At 43.6% G+C, this 21177-nt stretch overlaps 1 protein-coding gene across 1 annotated transcript in view; it reads left to right on the top strand.

Moving 5' to 3' along the window:
* Window positions 1-6132: 6132 nt before the first annotated feature.
* LOC125437156 (complement component C6-like) overlaps window positions 6133-21177 on the top strand; it is a 39054-nt gene continuing 24009 nt past the window's right edge. Inside the window, exons 1-7 of the mRNA XM_048504554.1 lie at window positions 6133-6275; window positions 8097-8253; window positions 9749-9893; window positions 12117-12258; window positions 13142-13274; window positions 18077-18277; window positions 18893-19133. Of these exons, the coding sequence (XP_048360511.1) occupies window positions 6133-6275; window positions 8097-8253; window positions 9749-9893; window positions 12117-12258; window positions 13142-13274; window positions 18077-18277; window positions 18893-19133 (1162 nt within the window). The remainder of the gene's footprint in view (window positions 6276-8096; window positions 8254-9748; window positions 9894-12116; window positions 12259-13141; window positions 13275-18076; window positions 18278-18892; window positions 19134-21177) is intronic.

Raw genomic sequence — 21177 nt, 5'->3', positions numbered from 1 at the left:
TTACCTTATACAAAGTACAGATGATGCTGACTGTCTTGAGAAGACCCTGCCTTCCATATGAAAGGCATTTCTTAACAGCATTCATTTGTACGCAGCAGGCCCCAGTGCTGGTCCCCCATATTTCCAGTAAAAAGATCTTGGATAAGGAAGATTTCTACCTGGTCTTGAAGAGTTGCTGATATACTGGTTGCTGATATACTGGTATATCATATATTTACAAAACAATGGTCATCTTCCAAGACAGCTCTGAGCGGTCAGCTATGCCCTTGTGGCATCAGAGAGAGCTATTTTATATTAATAAGATAACCAGCATGGTATAGTGGCAAACAGCATGGACTCTAATCTGGAGGACTGGGTTTGATTCCCCACTCCTCCACAACAGTGGTGGATTCTATCTGGTGAACCAGGTTTATTTCCCTATTCTTCCACAAGAAGGCTACTTTCTCAGCCTTACCTACTTTACAAGGTGTCTGTAGTGGGGAGAGGAAGGAGTTTGAAGCCATTTTGGGACTCCTTACAGTGGAGAAAAGTGGGGTGCAAATCCAAACTTTCTTCTTCATCACCAACCAGCTAGGATTGTAGAATCTGTGTTCTGTAGATCCCAGATCCCTCCAACTTTGGAAAATTGACTGGCTGCTGATAACAGGGCCATAAGTAGTGTTTCCAGCCTCCAAGTAGAGCCCAAACATCTCCCAGAAGTATAATTGATTTACAGATTTACAGATTTACAGATCAGTTCCCCTGTTAAAAAATGGCAGGTTCGGAGGGTATTTTACCCCACTGAGATCTCTCCCCTCCCCAGGTTCCATCCCCAAATCTATAGGAATTTGCCAACTTGGGGTTGGTAGACCTAACCAGACACGTGCCTTACTTTTAAAAGGAGGGTCCTTGAATATCATGATGTCAATCAGAACTTCACTCTACATTTTCAAACAACCCCCATTTGGTATCATGTTGACTGGAGGAGTTTTTAATAATCCTCTGTGGCTTTCATATGATTGTAAGTTTTTTTCCAAGTGAACAAAAACAGTTGTTTGTTACCATGAGCTGCAAGCATAACGCATCAATTCATCCTGTAACCTAATGTCAGCTTACCTTAAATTTCAGTTTCTGTTCTGTTAAATCTTAACTAATACAAATAAACCTCTGGTCAGAAAGCTGAAATATATTCCTTCCCTGGATTTGCTGCTAAAATTTTGTTTCAGTGTTCGGCTTGTTAAGAGCAGACAATGTGAATGCAGGAGCAACAGATTCATTTTATCAGCCACATTTTCAAGGAAATCTGGTGTTTTGTGGTTAATTACAGGTGGCTTTTGATTCAGCAGGGTAAGTCTTTTTTTATTAGAAAATGTAGGTGGATGGGTAGATGATCGACAGACAGAGAGATGGGTTGGATCCAGACAAAGTTTTCTCAAACAGAAAGCACTTATGTCAGAGGAACAGAACTTACCTGTCTCTCTGCCTCTGACTGCAATGCAATGTTTCCCCTGAAATGTTCATTCTGGGGGACAAGAACCCCCTAGCAATGGATCATACCTGACAGCTGATATACCCTTCAGAGCCATTATCATGAAGTAGTTGGAAGCAGCGGACTGGAGTCTGGAGAAATGAGTTTGATTCCCCTCTCTCCCTCATGAGCAGCAGATTTGTATCTGGTGAACTGGATTTGTTTTGTTTTTCCCTGCCTGCACATGAAGCCTGCTGGGTGATCTTGGGCTAGTCACTGTTCTTCGGAACTCTCTCAGCCCCACCTACCTCACAGGGTGTCTGTTGTGGGAAGAGGAAAAGAAAGGAGTCTGTAAGCTGCTTTGAGTCTCCTTATAGGAGGGAAAGGCAGAGTATAAATCCAAACTCTTCTTCTGCTTTTATAATATGCAAGACCATTTAGTCCAGTGTCTGTTTTTCAATGTCACCCAGTCATTTAGTTGCCCTGGGAAGCTCATGAACAGCCCATGGGACAATGGAATCTAGACAGTGACCAATCATGAAGGCTCCATTTAGTTATTGCTTGTCTTATAATTATTGTGCTTTTTTCCATTGCAACACTGGATCCCAAACCAGCTCACAAGGGATCAGTAACTTTTAGTATACATGTTGCCGAAGTGACCAGAAACCAATGCAAATGAGAAAATCTAAATATTCCCCCTGGAGGATGGTATCAACTGCAACTGGATCTAGACTATTAGAAGGAGTTGACTGTACAATAGAGAAAGGGAAAAGTTGCCTTTAGAATAAAGTTCACTTGAGGCTCATTGCATTAAAAAAATGATATCATTTCTTAAAGAAACTCACACTATGATTGCTATAATGCCTAGAATGCCTTTCCTATCTAGGATGGAGAGAAATTCAGAGAGCACATACTGATCTCATGGAGGTGTGAGAGAGAATGAGAGAACAAAGGCCCCTTCCGCACACACAAAATAATGTGTTTTCAAACCACTTTCACAACTGTTTGCAAGTGGATTTTGCCATTCCGCACAGCTTCAAAGAGCATTGAAAGCAGTTTGAAAGTGCATTATTCTGCATGTGCGGAATGAGCCAAAGGAAACAGCCAGAAGGAAAGAAGTTCCATTAGAATAGCAATCTGGATAATAGACAGCAGCAGACAGACAAAAGAAAGGGGGTTACAAAGGAATTTGTCCTGTCCCGCTTACTAGCCTTTGGCCCCTGTCTGCAGCATTAGGTACTTGCTGCAAAGAGACGTTATGTAGTCCTTTCCTTCCAACACAGCCACAAGTGGAGGGATGACGGCTTGTTCCCTGCTTCTTTTCTGATGGCTTAATTGATGGCAAAAGTTTGAAGGGCGGGAGTCCTCACCTGGACCATGTCCAGGCAAGATGGAAGAGTGCTGCAACACTCATGCTCAGAATCCAATATTTTGTAAAGCTAACTAAGCAATTTGTCATCCTCACATCATGTCAGTGAAAACTCTGTGCCACCCAATGATTCCAGTTGATTGTAAGCTGTAGTCTGGCAAGAGGAATGTCACACAATCCATTGTGCATTGTGTGACATTCCTCTTGCCAGCCTACAGCTTATGATCAATTAGAATCATTGAGTGACACAGGGCTCCTGTGCTACAGGCAGGCAGGGCGTGGCCAGGTTCAGTCTCACAGAGCAGAACAGGCAGCAGACAAGAACGTAGTCTCAGGTCAGTTCAACAGGTCATGGCACAGGAGATCAGGTAAACAGGCTGGGAATCAGCAGTAGACGAGGCACTCAGAGGCAACAGGAAACACACTTGTTGCACCCAGGCAGAAGCAAGCTCACAGCAAAGCTTATATAGAGAGCCTTGTCCAAGGGGTTGGGATTCTGCAATCCTCAACAGATGCAGACACTTCTATTTTCCCACATCTTGCCGCAATATGAGCATTCCTCCTTTGCTTCTGCAGCAGCTGCCTCTGCTTCTGCCTCCTGTGCACAGCTGACTCATTACTGGGTTCCTTAGGAGGATCTGCAGGCTCCTCCGCCTGCATGTCATCAGGCAGGGAAGGGCTGGGAGTTGGCTCTGCTGCCTGGCATTCCTCAGGAGCAGCCAACTCTGGCTGCACCATGTTGTCTGGTTCTGCCTGAGAGTTCTCTGTATCCTGGTAAGTACCCAGGGACTGGCTCATGACAGCTCCATTTCCAACATTAAGAGAAGGGACACACACAAAAATCCTTCTGCATCTACTTCTTCAGGTGCCTCCCCAACATCACTTTCCTCTCCAAAATGAAAAGGCCTCAAAATGTTTCAGCCTTTTTTCCACATGAATGATGAGAGAGAGCGGAAAATGTGACTTCTTGGGATGTACAAAAATTTAGCAAGGATCCACCTGTGGAAATACTCTGGCAATACCATAAAGTAGGCCTGAAAACGATTCCTCGCCCCCACTGTCCGAGCTGATATTCTGAAGTTTACCACCTTTCAGCATTAAAGTTCCATTAGCCACCATCCACTTACCAATGGATAGCCTTACACTCCCCAAAGTCATCTAATCCCCTTTTAAAAGCTATTTAAATATGGCCTGGGAACATTTTGACACAAAAGCTATTAGTCGTCAGCAGACCTGTTCCCCCATGACTTAGTCAAATCCTTCTTAAAGCAATTATTGCTAGCGGCCTGGCGATCACCTACTGCATTATATTCCAGTGCTGGTTTTTCTGTTTGAAGTAATCAAACATAGAAACCTCGTAAGGTACACGTGCATATAGGAATCAGCTCTTTCTCCTCTTTGCTGTTATGGTAAGTTTCTGTCTACTTATGGCAAGAGCCCTTAGCATTTTTAGGGCAAGAGACATTCAGAGGTGGTTTGCCATTGCCTGACTTTTCAGTAGCAACTCTTGTTCGTCTCCTATCCAAGCACTAACCAGGGCCTACCCTGCTTAACTTCTTACATACTACAACATTAGGCTAGCCCGGACTATCCAGGCTAGGGCAGTCGGTTCTTAGGCATACTGTATTGCTGCCCGAGGATGGATCACCTCTTGTGCGAGGCCCTTTATAATGACACACATCACACCATTGCTGGGGTAATAAATTAGCCATAGCCATTTTATTGAGCAGAAGCATGAGGCTAAGCATAGGTCTGGATCTGGTCATGCGGGTACGTGCTACAGCTCAGCAGGGTGCATATCAGAATACAGAGTGCCCGGTCCCGAGCTTCGATCTGCCAGGTGGCTGCTCCTGACCAGAGATTTTCCCCTTCAGCCCGGTTCGACAGGGCGGTCGCCTCTTGTCGCTGTTGCCGTTCCCGAGGGGAAGGCGCAGCTCCCTAGCCCCCTTCCCCTTGCCCTTCCAGAGCCATACCCATGTACCAAACCATTGCGAACTAGGCTATGACATAATAAGCATGCATTAACATGTAAAAGTAGGGTGAGGTGGGTGGGCAAATTGTCGGCCGGTGAGCACATGGCCTGAACAAAGGAGGGCAAGCCCTGTTAAAGCCTCGGCTCGCTCCTCCTTTCTTCCAGTGACGCTGCCCCTTCCCAAAGTGGCTCCCTTTCCATTTCCGCCCTTGTCTGGGAAGTGTCAGCTGGGCTCGTTCCACCCCAACCCCGATCAGCAACTCCGCCTCGTGGTAATTCACATGCGCCTTTTGTGCTTCTGATCAGGACTTAATCCCAGAGGCGTTCCTCCCATTGGGCAAAGTGGGCAGTTGCCCTGGGCGCCGCCTTGTGGGGGGCGCAAAAACAGCAGGTTCGTCTGTGGGATTTGTGGCCTGCAGATGGCACAGTTTTTAGGCTAGCACAGGGGTAGGGAACCTGCGGCTCTCCAGATGTTCAGGAACTACAATTCCCATCAGCCCCTGCCAGCATGGCCAATTGGCACATAGCACGGCGGGAAATAAGAATATGGATGTGAATTTATCTGGAAAACATGGAAATTCCTGAGCTAACAGCATAAAATTTCAGAGATATTTTGGAAGACTATCCAGATGATATTTTGGAAGACTATCCAGGTTTGGTGAGGTTTGGTTCAGGGAGTCCAAAGTTATGGACTCCCAAAGGGAGTGCCTCATCCCCCATTGTTTCCAATGGGAGCTAATAGGAGATGGGGCTATACCTTTGAGGGTCGATAACTTTGGACCCCCTGAACCAAAATTCACCAAACCTGGGTGGTATCAGGAGTAGGGTCTCATGAAGATACTTGGAAATTTTGGTTGCCAAGCTATCTTATTAATTTCCCCACCCCCCTGACATCAGGCACCCCCCTGGACCACAGGGCATTTCCCAGATTTTCCTTTTTAAATCCACCCCCTTCCTGCCGATGCTTGTTTTCATTTTATTTCTTTTATTCTCTCAATGCCTAATAAAGGTTATTATTACTATTTTGAAAGCATTTTGAAAATGTTTTCAAAAAAATATTTCTGCTGTGTTCAGATTTGTGAGTTGGGGCATGTTCTATAATGTGATGGTGACTTTGAAACGACCTGGTGGTAAAAATTTTTGTTTGGTCACGGTGGGGGAGGGTGGCTGCCCATGGGGGGGCATCAAACTCAGGTTTTGCCCAGGGCTCCAGTTTGCCTAGGTACGCCACTGCTTAATCCATACACTTGCAGTCCTTTCTGTTGTTACACAAAAGCAAAACATTTTCCACCAGTGAGAATCATTCCTGCCTCCATCCTTTCTTAGCTTGACTCTTCTTGTACCATGGGAAGAACCGGCTGGGTGTTGCTTATCCTACTGAGCACTGAAATCAAGGACATCCTAGGGTGCTTCTGTGATAATTATCCCTGGAGTTCCTGGTCCAGCTGCTCAAAGACTTGCAATTATGGAACTCAAAGCAGATCAAGGTTGGTATGAGGCAACCATCTCTCTACAGAGTTCACCTAAAGGAAAATTAGGGAAAATTTCAGCTTGATTGCACACAAAGTTGAATGTACGCACTGAGTATGCTTAGGAAAAGATCTGTGTATTTTTTGTCATTTGCTTGCAGCTGGACGGGGTTGCTTGTGTGAGGATCATAAAGAAAAATATTGCATTGGTTGCAACTGTCAACGAGGCCGGGGTTGATCTGTTTGGCCTTGGCAGAGGCTTTTCTAGTAGAGGAGGAAGAGTCAGCACATTTGGTTTGTAGTGGTGGTGGGATTGTTGCATTCAGTTCTGTTTCCCTCCTGCATGCACTGACGTATTTAGGGTGGGGCAAGCCATGATACGTATCCTGGGTGCCACTTGCTTGGGGAAGCCCTCACTGCCCTTTTGCAAGGAAGAAAACTGCCATGCCTCCTCTTCCAGCTGTGTCCTACCAGCCTGTTTCTTGCTGTCACTTGGAAATCCGGTTAACCTGCTGTTAAGAAGAACTGGTAGACCTGACATCCAGAATCCAGTTCTTCTTCTAACCACAGCTGAAATGGGTAGACCTAGCTGCCAGAGAGCAACTTACCAAGATGGAGAAGAGAAGACCTGATAGGCTTTTGCGGGGAGGGGGACATGGTACAGTGGTGGGATCCAAAAATTTTAGTAACAGGTTCCCATGGTGGTGGGATTCAAACAGTGGTGTAGCGCCAATGGGAATGGGCGGGGCATGACAGGGGCAGGCATTCCGGGGGCAGGGCATTAATAATTTCTCTGTTACTGTAAAAAACTCTTACTGTAAAAAAAAGTTCCTAATTTCCAGCTGGTATCTTTCTGTCTATAATTTAAACTCATGATAGCAAGTCCTATCGTCTACTGCCAACAGAAACAACTACTTCTCCTCTAATTGACTGCCTGTCAAATACTTAATACTTTCAAATACTTAATTTTGTTTCTAGAAATCAAAAGAAGGATATTTTCCTTAAACAAGGAACTTTACCATATTTCTAAAACATGTTTTTAAAACAGCCCAACAGGAAGAATTATCCAGTTTTCTACCTCCGCTAACCTGCCACATAGGAAACAGGATTTTTGGACCTAATGGAATTTCTAATGGAAAAGCAGACCCAATTAGTAACTCCCTCTTGGCACACACAAATAATTAGTAACCCACTCTCGGGAACTGGTGAGAACCTGCTGGATCCCACCTCTGGACATGGATGCAATTTCAGTACTTGCACTGGGTGCTGTTTTCTGTAGATAGATACACCCCTGTCTGCATGCATTGATCTGTATTCTGATATGCACTCTGTATGGGGCTGCTACAGAAGACTGATCTTTTTTTAACTGGGGATGTTTTCACTCATATTGTAATCTGCCTTGAATGAAGAGGAAAGGCAGGATATAAGCATTTCAATCAATCAATCAATCAATTAAAACTTCTGTTGTCTACTTTGGTAGGCAGTCACTCTCAAGCAAAAATCTTTATATATACATTAACTGCTTGGATCTCGTGGAGTGTTTCGATGGACAGAAAACTTTCCATCTGTGCGGCACTGACTCTTTGCTTCTCCTCCCAAAGTTATCAAAAATGCCTCCCTGGAATACTGTTTTTAGGAACAGCATTTCAAAAGGTATTTTGAGATGCAACCAGAAGAGGAGTTAAGAAAGTCACACTCTGCAAAGAGAAATTTGTCCACAGAAATAATCTGCTGGCACCAGTCTTTTATGTTATTCTTTCTTAGCCACTGAAATAGAATGTATATCAATCCTTGTGGGAAAAACTTTTAAATTCTAACATCAGTATTTTCACTTTGCAGAACCAGGGACTTCAATGACTATTATTTCAAGAATTCATGTGGCTCGTTGTGTACATGGAAAGAATCTCGGGCATGTAATCAACAGGCATGTCCAGTCAGCTGCCAGCTCAGTGACTGGGGAGCTTGGTCACAGTGTGATCCATGTGTTAAACAACAAGTAAGCAAGTGTATCACACAATATATGTAAGGAGGAAATCAGGGCCTTCAGATAATACAATATAACTTCTGAGAAGCTCAAATTAAGATAACTTGAGGCAAGTAAATCATGCTCATCCCTTTGTGTTGGAATAGTACCTGAAGAGGGGCATATAGTTAAATATCTTGAATTATTAACTGAACCCCAACAGAGATGGATTATTACAAGGGCCAGATGCAATACTTTCCCATTTGCTATTACGAAGGGTCACTATTTATCTATCCCTCTCCAGGATCGGGTTTGTCCAGACTGTAAAAACCAGGTGGAGACTCCTGCTCACATTATATTTGACTGTCCGAGATACATGGGTATTAGGAATTTCTCTCCTTGGCTGGCCCTAGACAAATCTGAAAGACTCTGACAGTTCTATTGTGGGGCTTCTGTTAAACAATACAGATGTTGGAAAAAGTAGCAAAATTTCTTTTACAAGTGACTGAACATTCTAAGTAATGTCTAATGCTAGATACGATTTCTCTGTCTGTGTTTTGATCGTATTCTTGTTTTGTACATTACAAACGTCTGGTAATGTTCTAGAGTTTATTTTATATGCCTAATAAAGGTTGTTGTTGTAAAAGGAATTAAGATAACAGATTGTGTTTTCCCCAAAGGCACTTCAGTTCTCTGCGGGGAAAGTGCACCTTTGTTGAGAGCCGGTGTGTTGTAGTGGTTAATAGCAGCAGACTCTAATCTAGAGAACTGAGTTTGATTCCTCATTCCTCCACATGAAGCCAGTCAGAGTTCTCTCAGAACTCTCTCAGCCTTCATGGAAGTAGGCAATGGCAAACCACCTCTAAAAGTCTCTTGGTTTTAAAACCCAAGGGGTCACCATAAGTCTGCTATGATTTGATGGCACTTTCTACCACCAGCTTTGTATCATTTAGTTTATGTCATTGAATCATGAGAAAGAAGTGCCAGCTCTGGCTTAGGAGATTCCTGAAGACTTGGGGTTGAGCCTTGGGAAGGGGGTTGGGGGAGGGGAGGAATGTCAGTGGGATGTAGTGTCATAAAATCTGTCATGTGAAGCTGTCATTTCAGGGTCCTAAAGTTCTCCTGAAATTACAACTGATCCCAAGACTACCGAGATTAGTTCCCCTGGAGATAATGGCAGCTTCAGAGGATGGATTCTGTGACATTATACCCCTTTCCCAAACCCCATCCTGCACCCCAAACCTCCAAGAATTTCCCAACCCAGAATTGGCAACCCTACTGTGATGAACAGGGATGGTGAGATTTGCCTGTGTTTTGGGAGGATGCTTTCACAATTTAGAAAACCTCAACAAGTTGATTGAATGCCAAGAAAGTAGACAACTTCTTGTAATGTCATAGAATCCAGGGAAACTGATCTCTAGTCTGGAGATCAACTGTAATTTCGAGAGAGCTCCATTGATAACTCTACTAGAAACCCATGATTAGGAGCAAAGGATGCTTATATATTTTTACCTGTTCTTGGTTTCAGATACGGGTCAGGTCTCTGTTGCATCCATCTCAATTCGGGGGGCAAGCCTGTGCTGAACAGATGCAAGATTTCCGGAAGTGCTTCCCAACAAAATTATGTAACATAGAAGAAATTAATTGTGAGAATAAATTCCAGTGTGAAAATGGTAACTTTGGTTTTATTATCTCTATAGACAATTGCTTGCTATCCATTTTATAACCTGCAAATTGCAAATTTATCTTCACTGGTACCTATCCTCCATGCAACTTTTAGTTTGTTGCATTGCAAATAATAATGATGACTTTTTTTTGGTATTTCTACAAAATTCAATATAGCCTTCCTCAAAAAGGGATCTCTGCTAACATTCCTATTGCCCAAGCCGATGTGTCTTTACTCAAAAGTAAGACTCAGTAAGTTCAGTTGGCTTTTATGTCTTTACAGTGGACCAAGTAAAGGCGCATACAACATTTTAGCGCAGTTGTGACTTCACCCTCACATTCTTGGATATTGCACAATTGTTGTAGAAATTGTTCGCAATAGGTTTTTCTTGTTTGGACAAGACAACTTAGTTATGAAGGAATTCTATAGGGCACCAATAGTACAATATCCAATAATTCAGTCCCCAACAAGGTGAGGATGCACCCTGTATCAAAATTCAAAGTGGGTGACAACCAGCATGGTGTAGTGGTTAAGAGCTGGTGGACTCTAATCTGGAAAACTGGGTTTGATTCCCCACTCCTCCTCATGAGTAGTGGGGTATCATCTGGTGAACTAGATTTGTTTCCCCACTCCTACATTCCTTGTCACATTCCTGCTGGGTGACCTTGGGCTAGTCACATTTCGTTCAGATCTCTCTCAGCCCCACCTATCTCATGAGTTATCTGTTGTGGGGAGGGGAAGGGAAGGGAGTTTGTAAGCCCCTTAGAGTTTCCTTACAGGAGAGAAAGGGATGTATAAATCCAAAGTCATCGTCGTCTTCCTTAAATGGATCAAAATATACACAGTTATTCATTCATTCATTTATTTAGGACATTTGTATATTGCCTCTCCTGACCTGCTGAATGCAGCTCAAAAAACAAAATAAAACCAGTTGATATGATAAAAAATTCAATGAGACAAATCAAATAATAAAATAATTCAATAAAACAATGAACCCAGCAGAATAAATAAATAAATATGAATTGAAATCTGCCAATAAAAACAAGGTAAAAGCCAGTTAAAATAACCAGCATAAAAAAACACATAAAACAAACAGAGCAGTCTAAAATGACACTGATGCATAAAGCCTCAGACAGGACCAGAAAACAATCAAATAGAACCCTTTAGCTAAAAGAAAAGCCCGAGTAAAGAGAAATTATTCAGTCTGGTCTGGTGCCCAAAAAGAAGTAAAGTAGGTGTTAGGTGAGCCTCAAGGAAAATAGTCCAAAGGCAAGTCACCACTACTGAAAAAGCTCTGTGGTCATTACCTCTTCAGGGAGGAGCGATAGAGTTGCAAGGCATGGCATGGCTTGGCAACTGGTTGTGAGTGGGAGGAATGGGGATGGGGAGAGTGCCTTTGGCAACTGTGCGACATTACTTCTGGGGGAAACCTGGAAGTGATGTCATACCCCCTAGGAATCACCAGAAACTATTGTAAAACCAAAGAGTTTCAAATGATTCCAGAGAAGACTGATTATAGCTTCCTTGTTTTTCCTTGAAGTAGCATCACACTATTGGCCCCATAGTAATTTTTTTTTAAAAAAACCACATTTTTCTGCTGCTCAAAACAATGGCAGGAAGAGAGGCTTGCTGGTGAGAAGTCTTTCAACATTGCAGGAGATCTAGCAAACCTGGATCTTAACTGGCAGGCTGGGTGGTATGGAAGAAGGTCATCCACATGAATCAATATGCAGATGCTAAATTAAAATCAAATTAAAAATAATAGACCTTGGCTGATCAACCCTTCTCGTGTTTAGTGTACACATGATGCTGCTACATCCTGTCTCTAAAATAAAGTGTCCCGTAAGAGGTCTTCACTTAGAATGAGTTTGTTTTTTTAAGGCTTATTACTGAGGTTTCCATTATGGCGAAAAGAGGTCTTTTACTGTTTGGTAGAATTTGTTCCTCTCTTCAGACAGCTGCTATTCCCAGCTGAATAATAAGGCAGTCACTGAAACTGTTGAAAACCATTCTGAATCTTCATTGTGTTCTTTTTTCCTTCATCGCCCTTTCCCTGTCAATTCCCCTTTCCCTGCTTTTATAGCCAGAACATTTCTTGTGCCAGATTCATGTAACACCCTTCATCACCCTGCTGCATTCCTTCAATTAGCCTTGAACATGTTTTGAATAACGCCATGGAGACAACAGATTCATAGCATGGCTTTGTGCTGCTCTTACTTCTTCAAAACAGGACGCTGTGTTTCCAAAAAACTAGAATGTAATGGAGAAAACGATTGTGGAGACAATTCCGATGAAAGGGATTGTGGGAGAATAAAGCCCGTCTGCAACAAACGAGCCAACCTCCTGCCCAGCATTCAGCTTGTAGGCCTTGGGTACATTTATATGCATTTTCTCTTGGTGTTCACATGCTAAAACTATGTAATACTAGTGCCTCCCAAGGACGGACAGTACATTGAAGCTTTGTTAAACAATTTCTGGGGATTGTTATAAACAATCACCTCTGGCATCCCCTCTGTTTCACCCTCTCTTGGAAAAGCCTGAGCTGTGTGTCCATCTTGTACTCTCTTCTACATCCCTCTTTAAAAACTATGCCCTAATGGACTTCACAAACAGTTGAGACCTTCCCTCTCTTGAGAATTTGGCCATCACTTTGACTACTTGGCAGCTCCACAAATTGCTATGGTTGATTAGGCAACCAAAATGAGGATCAAAGCATCATGGGAGGAAATAAGGGATTCTGGAACTCCATAGCACATGTGTCGTTTGCTGTGCTGTTTTGAAAGAGGGTTGGTGTGAAAGGATTATGTGCTCCAGATGTGGGACAAAAAGGCAGGTGGAGAGGGAGAAAATGGGCAGGTGGGACAGGTGTGTTATCTTATGTGACATGGAGTGCAACCTGCAGCAAATTTACCACCCAAGGTTTGCCCTACATTAGATGTCAGTCCATGAGTTGGGTTTCTTCATGAGTTTCTCCTGACTCGCATTCCCTTGCAGCCCCATGGCAGTTCAGAAGGAAGTAAGGTCTTGAGTTTCCCATGGTGTCAGGATCCAAATCCAAGAAGGTCCCCAGAAGGACAATTTTTGCCCCCATTCGTGGTCCTGCGCTTATATCCAATGCATGTGCAGCTTGGGGTCATTAACTGCAACCTTATTCAAATGAGGAAAGAGTCAATACTACCATAAATTTGACACAAGTAAAAAACCCCTCACCCTACACATTTCTGTTTAGTTCTTTAATTATAACCTGTCTTTCAGATATCATCTAATGGCTGGAGAAACCCGAGGGGAAGTACTGGATTATTCCTTCAATGGAGGGGCCTGTGTTCTGGTAAAGAGTGAAAGGATTACATATCGTGTGCCTGCAAACCTGGAGGCTGTCAGTTTTGAGGTAATTGATAAGGTCTATAGTAACCATACCTTTGAGGCATTTTGAGGGGCTGAGTGTGGACAAACGTCATGGTATAGGTGGGGGGATTGACAACATTTGCAAATGCTGTAGGTGATTTATGCAGAAAGGGTCCATGTGGCATGAAGTTCACCCCCTTCTGGTAGCAGTTCCAGACCATCCTAGGCATGTATCTATTCTCTTTTCCTAGTCTTCTCCACTTCTAAGATCTCTCTTCAAATGAACATACAAGCTTAGTCACATAAATATTTCATAGAACTCCCAAGCTGTTTAAGAATTTTTGTTGCGTATTAATACGTGTTTATCCTCTTGAATGTGAATACATTTGATTGCAAATACATTTAGTGCAATAGAGGAACATTTTATTTACTTCATTTACTTACATCATTTATACTCTGCCTTTGTCCCTTATACAAATCCATAGTAGCTTAAGTTGTTCTCTTCTTCTCCATTAATTCATTACTATGTATTTACATAATTAGGATCCTGCCTTTCTGTCCTTACAAGGGTTGCCAAGGCAGCTAATAGTTTAAAGCATATGTGGAGAAATGGGCTTACTTTGCCTAGCAGGCCCTATTTCGCGCTCTGCACTCCCCCGAGGTTGTCAACTTTTCCTGGGGAGGGCTAGCTTTCTTTCTGGGTAAACTGCTGCCACCACCTGATCATTTGAGGCCTGCCTGCTGGGGAAGATCAGGATTTCCCAGCTTCCTTTCGAACTGTGAGGCCTCTGCCTCAGTTTCCCCTGGGTTCCCCCCTCCCAGGGTTCCAAATGGTAGATTGGAGGTCCTAGAGGAAAAACTGTCCAGCCTTCCTCTTTCTCCTGTTTAAATAGTGCATCCAAGACAGTGGGGCATAAGTGACACAGAGAACTGACCTCCACATCTAAGGTTTAAAAAGTATTTGTTACCGTATATACCGGCGTACAAGACGACTGGGGGTATAAGACGACCCCCCACTTTTCCAGTTAAAATATAGCTTTCGGCACATACTCGCCATATAAGACTACCGCGTGGCAGAGGCAGCGGCGACACCCTGTGTGGCCTCAGCCTCAGGAGAGGCAGGCCGATCGTCGCAGGGGCGGGACAGAGCCCTGGCGGCAGCGGCACCCCGGATGGCCTTCCTTGGCCTCGGCGGAGGCTGGCTGATTGTCCTGGGGGTGGGACAGAGCAGAAGCGGCGGCACCCCAGGAGGCCTTCCTTGGCCTCGGCGGAGGCCGACCGATCGTCGCGGGGGTGGGACAGAGCAGCGGCGGCACCCCGGGTGGCCTTCCTTGGCCTCAGTGGAGGCCAGCCGATTGTTGCGGGGACGGGACACGGACGTTTCCACGGAGGCTGCCTGGCTGGATGGGGAAGAGGGGAGATGTCCCCTCTTCCCCATCCAACCAGGCAGCCTCCGTGGAAACGAGGGGTGCCCCAGCCTGCAGTCCTCGTATGGAAGCTGCTAGCTGGAGCTCCTCTCTTGCACAGAGGCTGCCTGGCTGGCTGGGGAAGAGGGGAGATCTCCCGCCAGTCTCTTCCCGGCTCTGAATTTCTTAAAGGGGCGATTCCCCAAAGATTGCTTAAAGGGGAAACTTTCCCCTTTAAGCAGTCTTTGGGGAATTGCCTTTTTAAGAAAATCATAGACAGAGGCTCAGGCTGACTGCCTGAAGGGCAACCTGGAGCCAGCCTGAGCCGAGGGGGATGTGTGGGGCTGGTGGCGGCGGCGGCGGCGGCGGCGGGCAGGCGGGCAAGAGCCGCACAGCAAGCAGGAAAGAGCCTTGGGCTAGGCGGTGGCAAGTCCGAGCAGGGGGTGGGGGTGCCCGGCCTATAAGACGACCCCCGGCTTTTGTTAAGATTTTCCTGCGTTAAAAAGTCGTCTTATAGGCTGGTATATACGGTACTCACATGCTACATACTTCATTGTTACTCACTTGCCAAGCCACTTCTATTCAGATGCTCTCACCTTTTGACCTTTACTCGCAGGTATATATATTCCACTTGCTTTGCTTTCCTATTATCAGATCCTCTGAAGATGCCAGCCACAGATGCAGGCAAAACATCAGGAGAGAATGCTGCTAGAACACGGCCATACATAACATCCTGAATATATTATATTTGTGCCACGCAGAATCCACTATTGTGACAAGGAAAGACAGCATTTTAATATTGTATTTTTCTTTCCTTAATACATGCATTTTTAAAATTTTATTTTGCTTGATTTACAGTCAGCTTTCCTTAGCTGAGCAAGAAGAACTATGTAATAAAACTAACATGCAATGACATTAATGCATTAACATATCAGAACTGAAACTGTTATAAAAATAAACATGCGCTCTTAATTCTGAGAACCAAAAATTAAATGACCTCCCTAATTAAACTATTAACGCATTTTGTTGATTATTATATGAATTAAACCAAATGAAAGCTTACAGCCCTAAGCTTTTTGTTGAGTACTGTATTAATTAAACTAAATGAATGCTTGCAGCCCTGATCTTTGTATGAATTAAACCAAATGAAAGCTTGCAGCTTTTCCCACAGTAATCAACAGGAATCCAGCTTTTAACCTGGAAACCATTCTGGTCACTACTCTGATACTTGATGCAGATGAACATAGGGCAGGGCTGAAACGAGGGGAAACTGCGCCAGGGACATGCGTGTGCCCCATGCCCCCACCACGCTCCCACCACACCCTGGACCTGTGTGCGCCTGGGGCAAGACACCTCCCTTGCCTCCTGGGTGCTACACGTCTGGCATAGGTTACTAAACCTCTAAGTGTGGCCTGGAGTTGTCCTGGTATTTACGCTTATCTCCAGCCTACAGATAAGTTATCCTGGGGATAAATAGCATCTTTGGTAAACCAGAGAGTCTAGAAGAAACTGAAATCTCTCCCCAGGGACCAATCCCAATTCTGCAGGAATTTCCCAAGCCAGAACTGGCAGCCCTAGTTGTACATTCAGAAATATTCCATAGTACTTTCCTCATAGATTGCTTTGTTTCAGAATACATGTACCAACTGTATGTTTGCATTTATAAGCAGGGAAAAAATCCTGTTGTTGCAAAAAGAAGGGTTCTGAGCCTAACCTTCTCCTGGACATAGTACTGTACATGTATATGATTAATTGTGTGGTGGTGGGTATTCAAATGTACCCCCCATCACACACACACGCTTTCTAAAACAGGGCAGTCCTAAGCTAAATGTCTTTCATTTACTTCAATTACCATCTCAATTTCTCAATTACTGTACATGTATATGATTTCTTTTGGGGTGGTGGGTATTCAATGTACCCCCACCCCCCCCACACATACTTGCTTTCTAAAACAGGGCAGTCCTAAGTTAACATTTTTCATTTACTATTTCAAGTACTATTTCAATTTCTCAATTACCCTCATGGTGGATTTTACAAAATCATAAAACAACTTAGTAAAGGCTTGTATGATGCAATAAACAATGTGATAAAACTGAATTTGAGAATTAGAGAACAATGAAATACAGATAGTATAATACTGACAAAGAAAGATGCAAAAAGTAATTTTCAAAGCTGTTGAATGCTTTATTATAAGATTGGAGGAGATAGCAAAATCCAACTCTCTCTGTGTGTGTATTCATAAAGGGTTTGGTTATGCAGTGGCTGGCAGGAAAAAGACTCAGTGGCCAGGTTTCAATAGTCTCCCTACAGGAGAGAAAGGTGGGGGTATAAATCCAAACTCTCCTCCTCCTCCTTCTCAATAGGACTGAGCTCCAGTGCCTCTCATTTTATCAATAAAGCAATGTGTGGTTTTTCAATTGTGTTCGAAGGAATCTTGAGGTTCCCCAGATACTTGTCAAGTTCCTCAGTGTGAAAAGTAGTAACAATGGACACATGTTTGCAACTATCCACCTCCGTTGATCCATCACCAATGCGTAGTTGCAGTTAAGTGTTGGGTGTGTGTGATCACAATGGCCATTCAAGCTAGTCAACATTGTGATCAGCAGTATGCTGGAACATTGCCCTGTGCACCCTAGAATACTGACAGAATCCTTTACAATAACCTATAGACATATGCACAAAAGATTCTTCAGTAAGCAAGTTGATTCGAAGAAGATCCTCTAAGAGTAGGAATTTTTGTAAACCAGGATGATATTTCATAATGATTTCATAGGGAACCAGCCAGGGATATTTTCTTGGTTTAGAATGTTATTAGCCTGATGGGAATAAATGCATCATATTTCTTTTATGTCATCACGTCACAGGTGACTTACGGTGTCCTCATAAGTTTTTTAAGGCAAGGGATGTTTGGAGATGGTTTGTTCCTGCCTGCCTCCATGTCACTAGTATTCCTTGGAGGCCACCCATCCCAATACTAACCAGGGATGACTATGCTCAGGTCTGAGGACATCAGGCTAACCTGGGGCTATCCTGTCAGGGCTAAATACTTATATTAGCCAGTGAAGAAACAAGATAACCATGGCAAACAGCAATGGACAAAACATTGTGAAGGAAGCATTGGAATCTTCTGGGATAGAAGTCATGTGGAAAACAGACTCCCATCAGGAAAGGAATGGTTGAAATAGAAGAGACTAGTGTGTCTAACCTCAAATTTCCTTCTGGAATAACAACCTTTTTGATCTCAAGGTGACTTTTTTCAGCACATCTTTTCCCCTTTCCAAAGATACTTAAGACTCGAACTGGTTTATCTTTGTTTCTTGAAGACAAACTTATACTTTATTTGTTGATGTTTAAAGCCCTATTCTTGAGGGATTTTTCAATGACGTACCATGAGAATGACTTTTGCATAAACGATCATTACACTCTTTTCTGTTGCCAGGTAAAAAATGAAGAGGATGAATTGAAAACACATTACTATACCGACCTAAAACCCTTTGTCCATAATCATGCAGAAAGTAGGCGTTCAGGGGGAAGCAGCAGAACAACTTCAGGAATCCCGTATTTTTTTGGAACAATAGAAAACAGAGTATCTGCATCATCTTCCTCCTTCCATGAAGCAATCAAAGCATCTCATACAATGGTAAGGTATAGCGCACTATGCAGACTGTATCCTTTAAATATATTACTGGAAATATCTGAATGGCAGGCAATGAAAGTAAATGTGGGCATGGTACAAACTGCCTCAACTTGGAGGAACGGAGAGCTGGAAACTACCAGCTACCAAGCCAGTGTGTACAATAATACTATGGACATATTCCTGGAAGCAGTGCTGTGTGAAACAGCTCCATAGGAGGCATTCACAGTATTGACATTTTTAAATGCATTACTAATGTATGGAGGCTTCATTTCGGTATCAGCTATAGCACTGATACTAAAAAAGAGTTTTTAATTAGTATGATACAATTTTATTTAGTAAGTACTCACCACCAGTGCATTAGGTTGGAATCTGCTGTGTCTTCAATGCTATCTCTCCTGCCCCAGAATGCCCCCATCCCGCCACCAGAACTCCTCTGCCACCAGAACGCCCTCGCCATGCCCCCACAGAGGTACACCCCAGTGTGTCGCAACCCACCCCCCCGCCCCCTTGGAGCTATGCCTCTGGCTAGGATGCTCTGCTAGAACTACTCAACTGGATTTATATCAAAAAGAAAGGCTGACAAACTGTAACCACAACTTTTTTTGCTTCTTTTTTAAGAACTCCAACTTCATTAGGATTTACAAGGTGGTTGCGGTGTCAAACTTCACAGTGAAGCCATCAGACTTGCAGCTCTCTGGCGTGTTCTTAAAGGCCCTCAACAGCCTGCCTCTGGAATACAACTATGCCCTCTACAGCCGGATATTTGATGACTTCGGGACTCATTACTACACTTCTGGGTCAATGGGGGGAAAATATGATCTTCTTTATCAGTTTAATGAAGAACAAACAAAAAGATCAGGTGTGTCTTCAGCAGATGTTTTCAATCATGGAACCCGCAAACTGTTAGTTTTCAGCTATAGAACCCCAAATTCTGAGTATTTCTGTATTTTGGAATTGTGTAATCAGCTAAAAAAAATTAAGAGTTGGCTGAATGAATAGAAAATGGGGTTATTGGTTTTGATTGACTGTGTCAATGGGCCTCAGTATTTAGTTGCAGTATATTCTTGCTGCTAGGAATAGGCAGGAGTATACTGCAACTAAATTCTGCAGAATTCTGACAAATGCATAGGGAGTTTCCTTGTCACACACAGGGTGGATAGCCATATTCACACAGCATAATTCTGCTTGGGATGGCACAGATAACCATGCTAGCCCCCAGATGGGAGATGGAGATCCCCTAACATTAAAGCTCATCTCCAGATTCCAGAGAGCTGTTCCCCTGGAGAAAATGGATGCTTTGGAGACTGGGCTCTGTGACATCATACCCTATTAAGGACCTCCCCAAACCTGAGCTCCACAGACTCCACTTCCAAATCTCTAAGAGTTTCCCATTATGGACCTGGCAACCTATGTTCTAAGCACAGTGAGTTCAGTGGACTTAGTAGGGTGTAAAACTGCTTGGGTCTAACCCATCAGGACCGTTTACCACACTTATCTGAAAACATAAGAAAATTGAGCTGGTTATATTTGCCTTCTGTTTCAAGGCAAGACACTGTTATTTTTTAAAAAAACACAGTAGGTCCTTCTCTTTCTGCAAGGAACTCAGTAGGATGCATCCAATCAGGGGTCTTTTCTGCCCAACCAAAATAAGACATCCTGAGGATGTCTTAAACAACCCCGTCTTCTCATTTTTTTGTCCACACAGCATGGACAAAAGGAAAACATTTGAGGAGACAGCCCCTCCCACTCCAATTGTGTGTTATTTTCTCCACCTGACTTAAACCTTTTTGCTTTCATTTTCCCCCAGTGGCGATTTGCCACTTCCCTGCTCCATTTTGCCCACCGTTTTGTGAAGATCTCCTGGGACATTTGCTCTGCAAGCATTGGGGCCACCTGCCTTTTCCTGAATAAAGTACATGATTGAACTCATTGACTGAATATATAGCTTTCCCATTTTTTAATTTTAGACGACATGTCTTTGAAGCTTCACAGACTCGATATGAGAATTAGCATGGATTTTCATACTGAGTCTGTGAAGCTTCGAAGACATGTCATCTGAAATTTAAAAAGAAAACAGAAAAAAACTATATATTGCTTAAATTGGCAAGAAAAGCAGAGTTCAATTGTGTATTTTGTTCAGTGAAAAAGGCAGGTGGTGGCAAATGTCCCAGGAGATCTTCACAAAATGGCAGATGCCACGGAGCAGGCAAGTGGCAAATTGCTGGTGGGGGAAAATGAAAGTAAAAATATTTAAGTCAAGCGGGGGAAATAAACCAGGCTGCTCTCTGCACTGCATTGGGGAAAACATTTTCAACCCACCCTGAGGGGGAAAAGATTGTTAGTTTAGCCATTTTTGACAATCTTGGGTTGGGAGAAAAAACTCCATCTGAAGATATCTTGGAAGAGAAAGCTGTCCGGAGTTCCTCTCCAAAGTGCTTCTTTTAATGTCCTCAGGATGTTGCATTTGTGCTGTCATCCAGTGTAATCTGTGGCCTAAATCTACTGAGCTTGTGACCACACTCAGTATCAGGAACAGTGATCAGCTCTTACCTTTTGAAAGGTACCAGAAGGAGAAATTTTCAGAATTCTAACAGGACAGTGTAGAAATTTCTTAGGTGTGAGGGGGGCTGAGAAGTTGGGACTAGGGTTACAAAATATTTTGCAGCCCAGGGAAGCAAGTGTGTGTGTGGGGGAGAGAGAGTAGCATTACACCTGTCCAACAGGGGCTCATATCTGTGGTGAAGGTGGCCCACAGTGGCTCTCAGCGACCCCGCTGGAAAGGGTCAGAGCTCAGTGATAGAGCATCTGTGCATGGACTAAAGCAAACATCTGGCTAGTCAGACCACAATGTATATGAGGTGCGAAGCCTCCATTAGACCCTGGAGAGTTGGTGCCACTCAAGA

The sequence above is a fragment of the Sphaerodactylus townsendi genome, linkage group LG07, assembly GCF_021028975.2.
Source record: "Sphaerodactylus townsendi isolate TG3544 linkage group LG07, MPM_Stown_v2.3, whole genome shotgun sequence".
In the NCBI taxonomy this organism is placed as follows: Eukaryota; Metazoa; Chordata; class Lepidosauria; order Squamata; family Sphaerodactylidae; genus Sphaerodactylus; species Sphaerodactylus townsendi.
The sequence above is the reverse complement of the archived record's forward strand: the minus strand, read 5'-3'. Positions and strand labels throughout refer to the sequence as shown.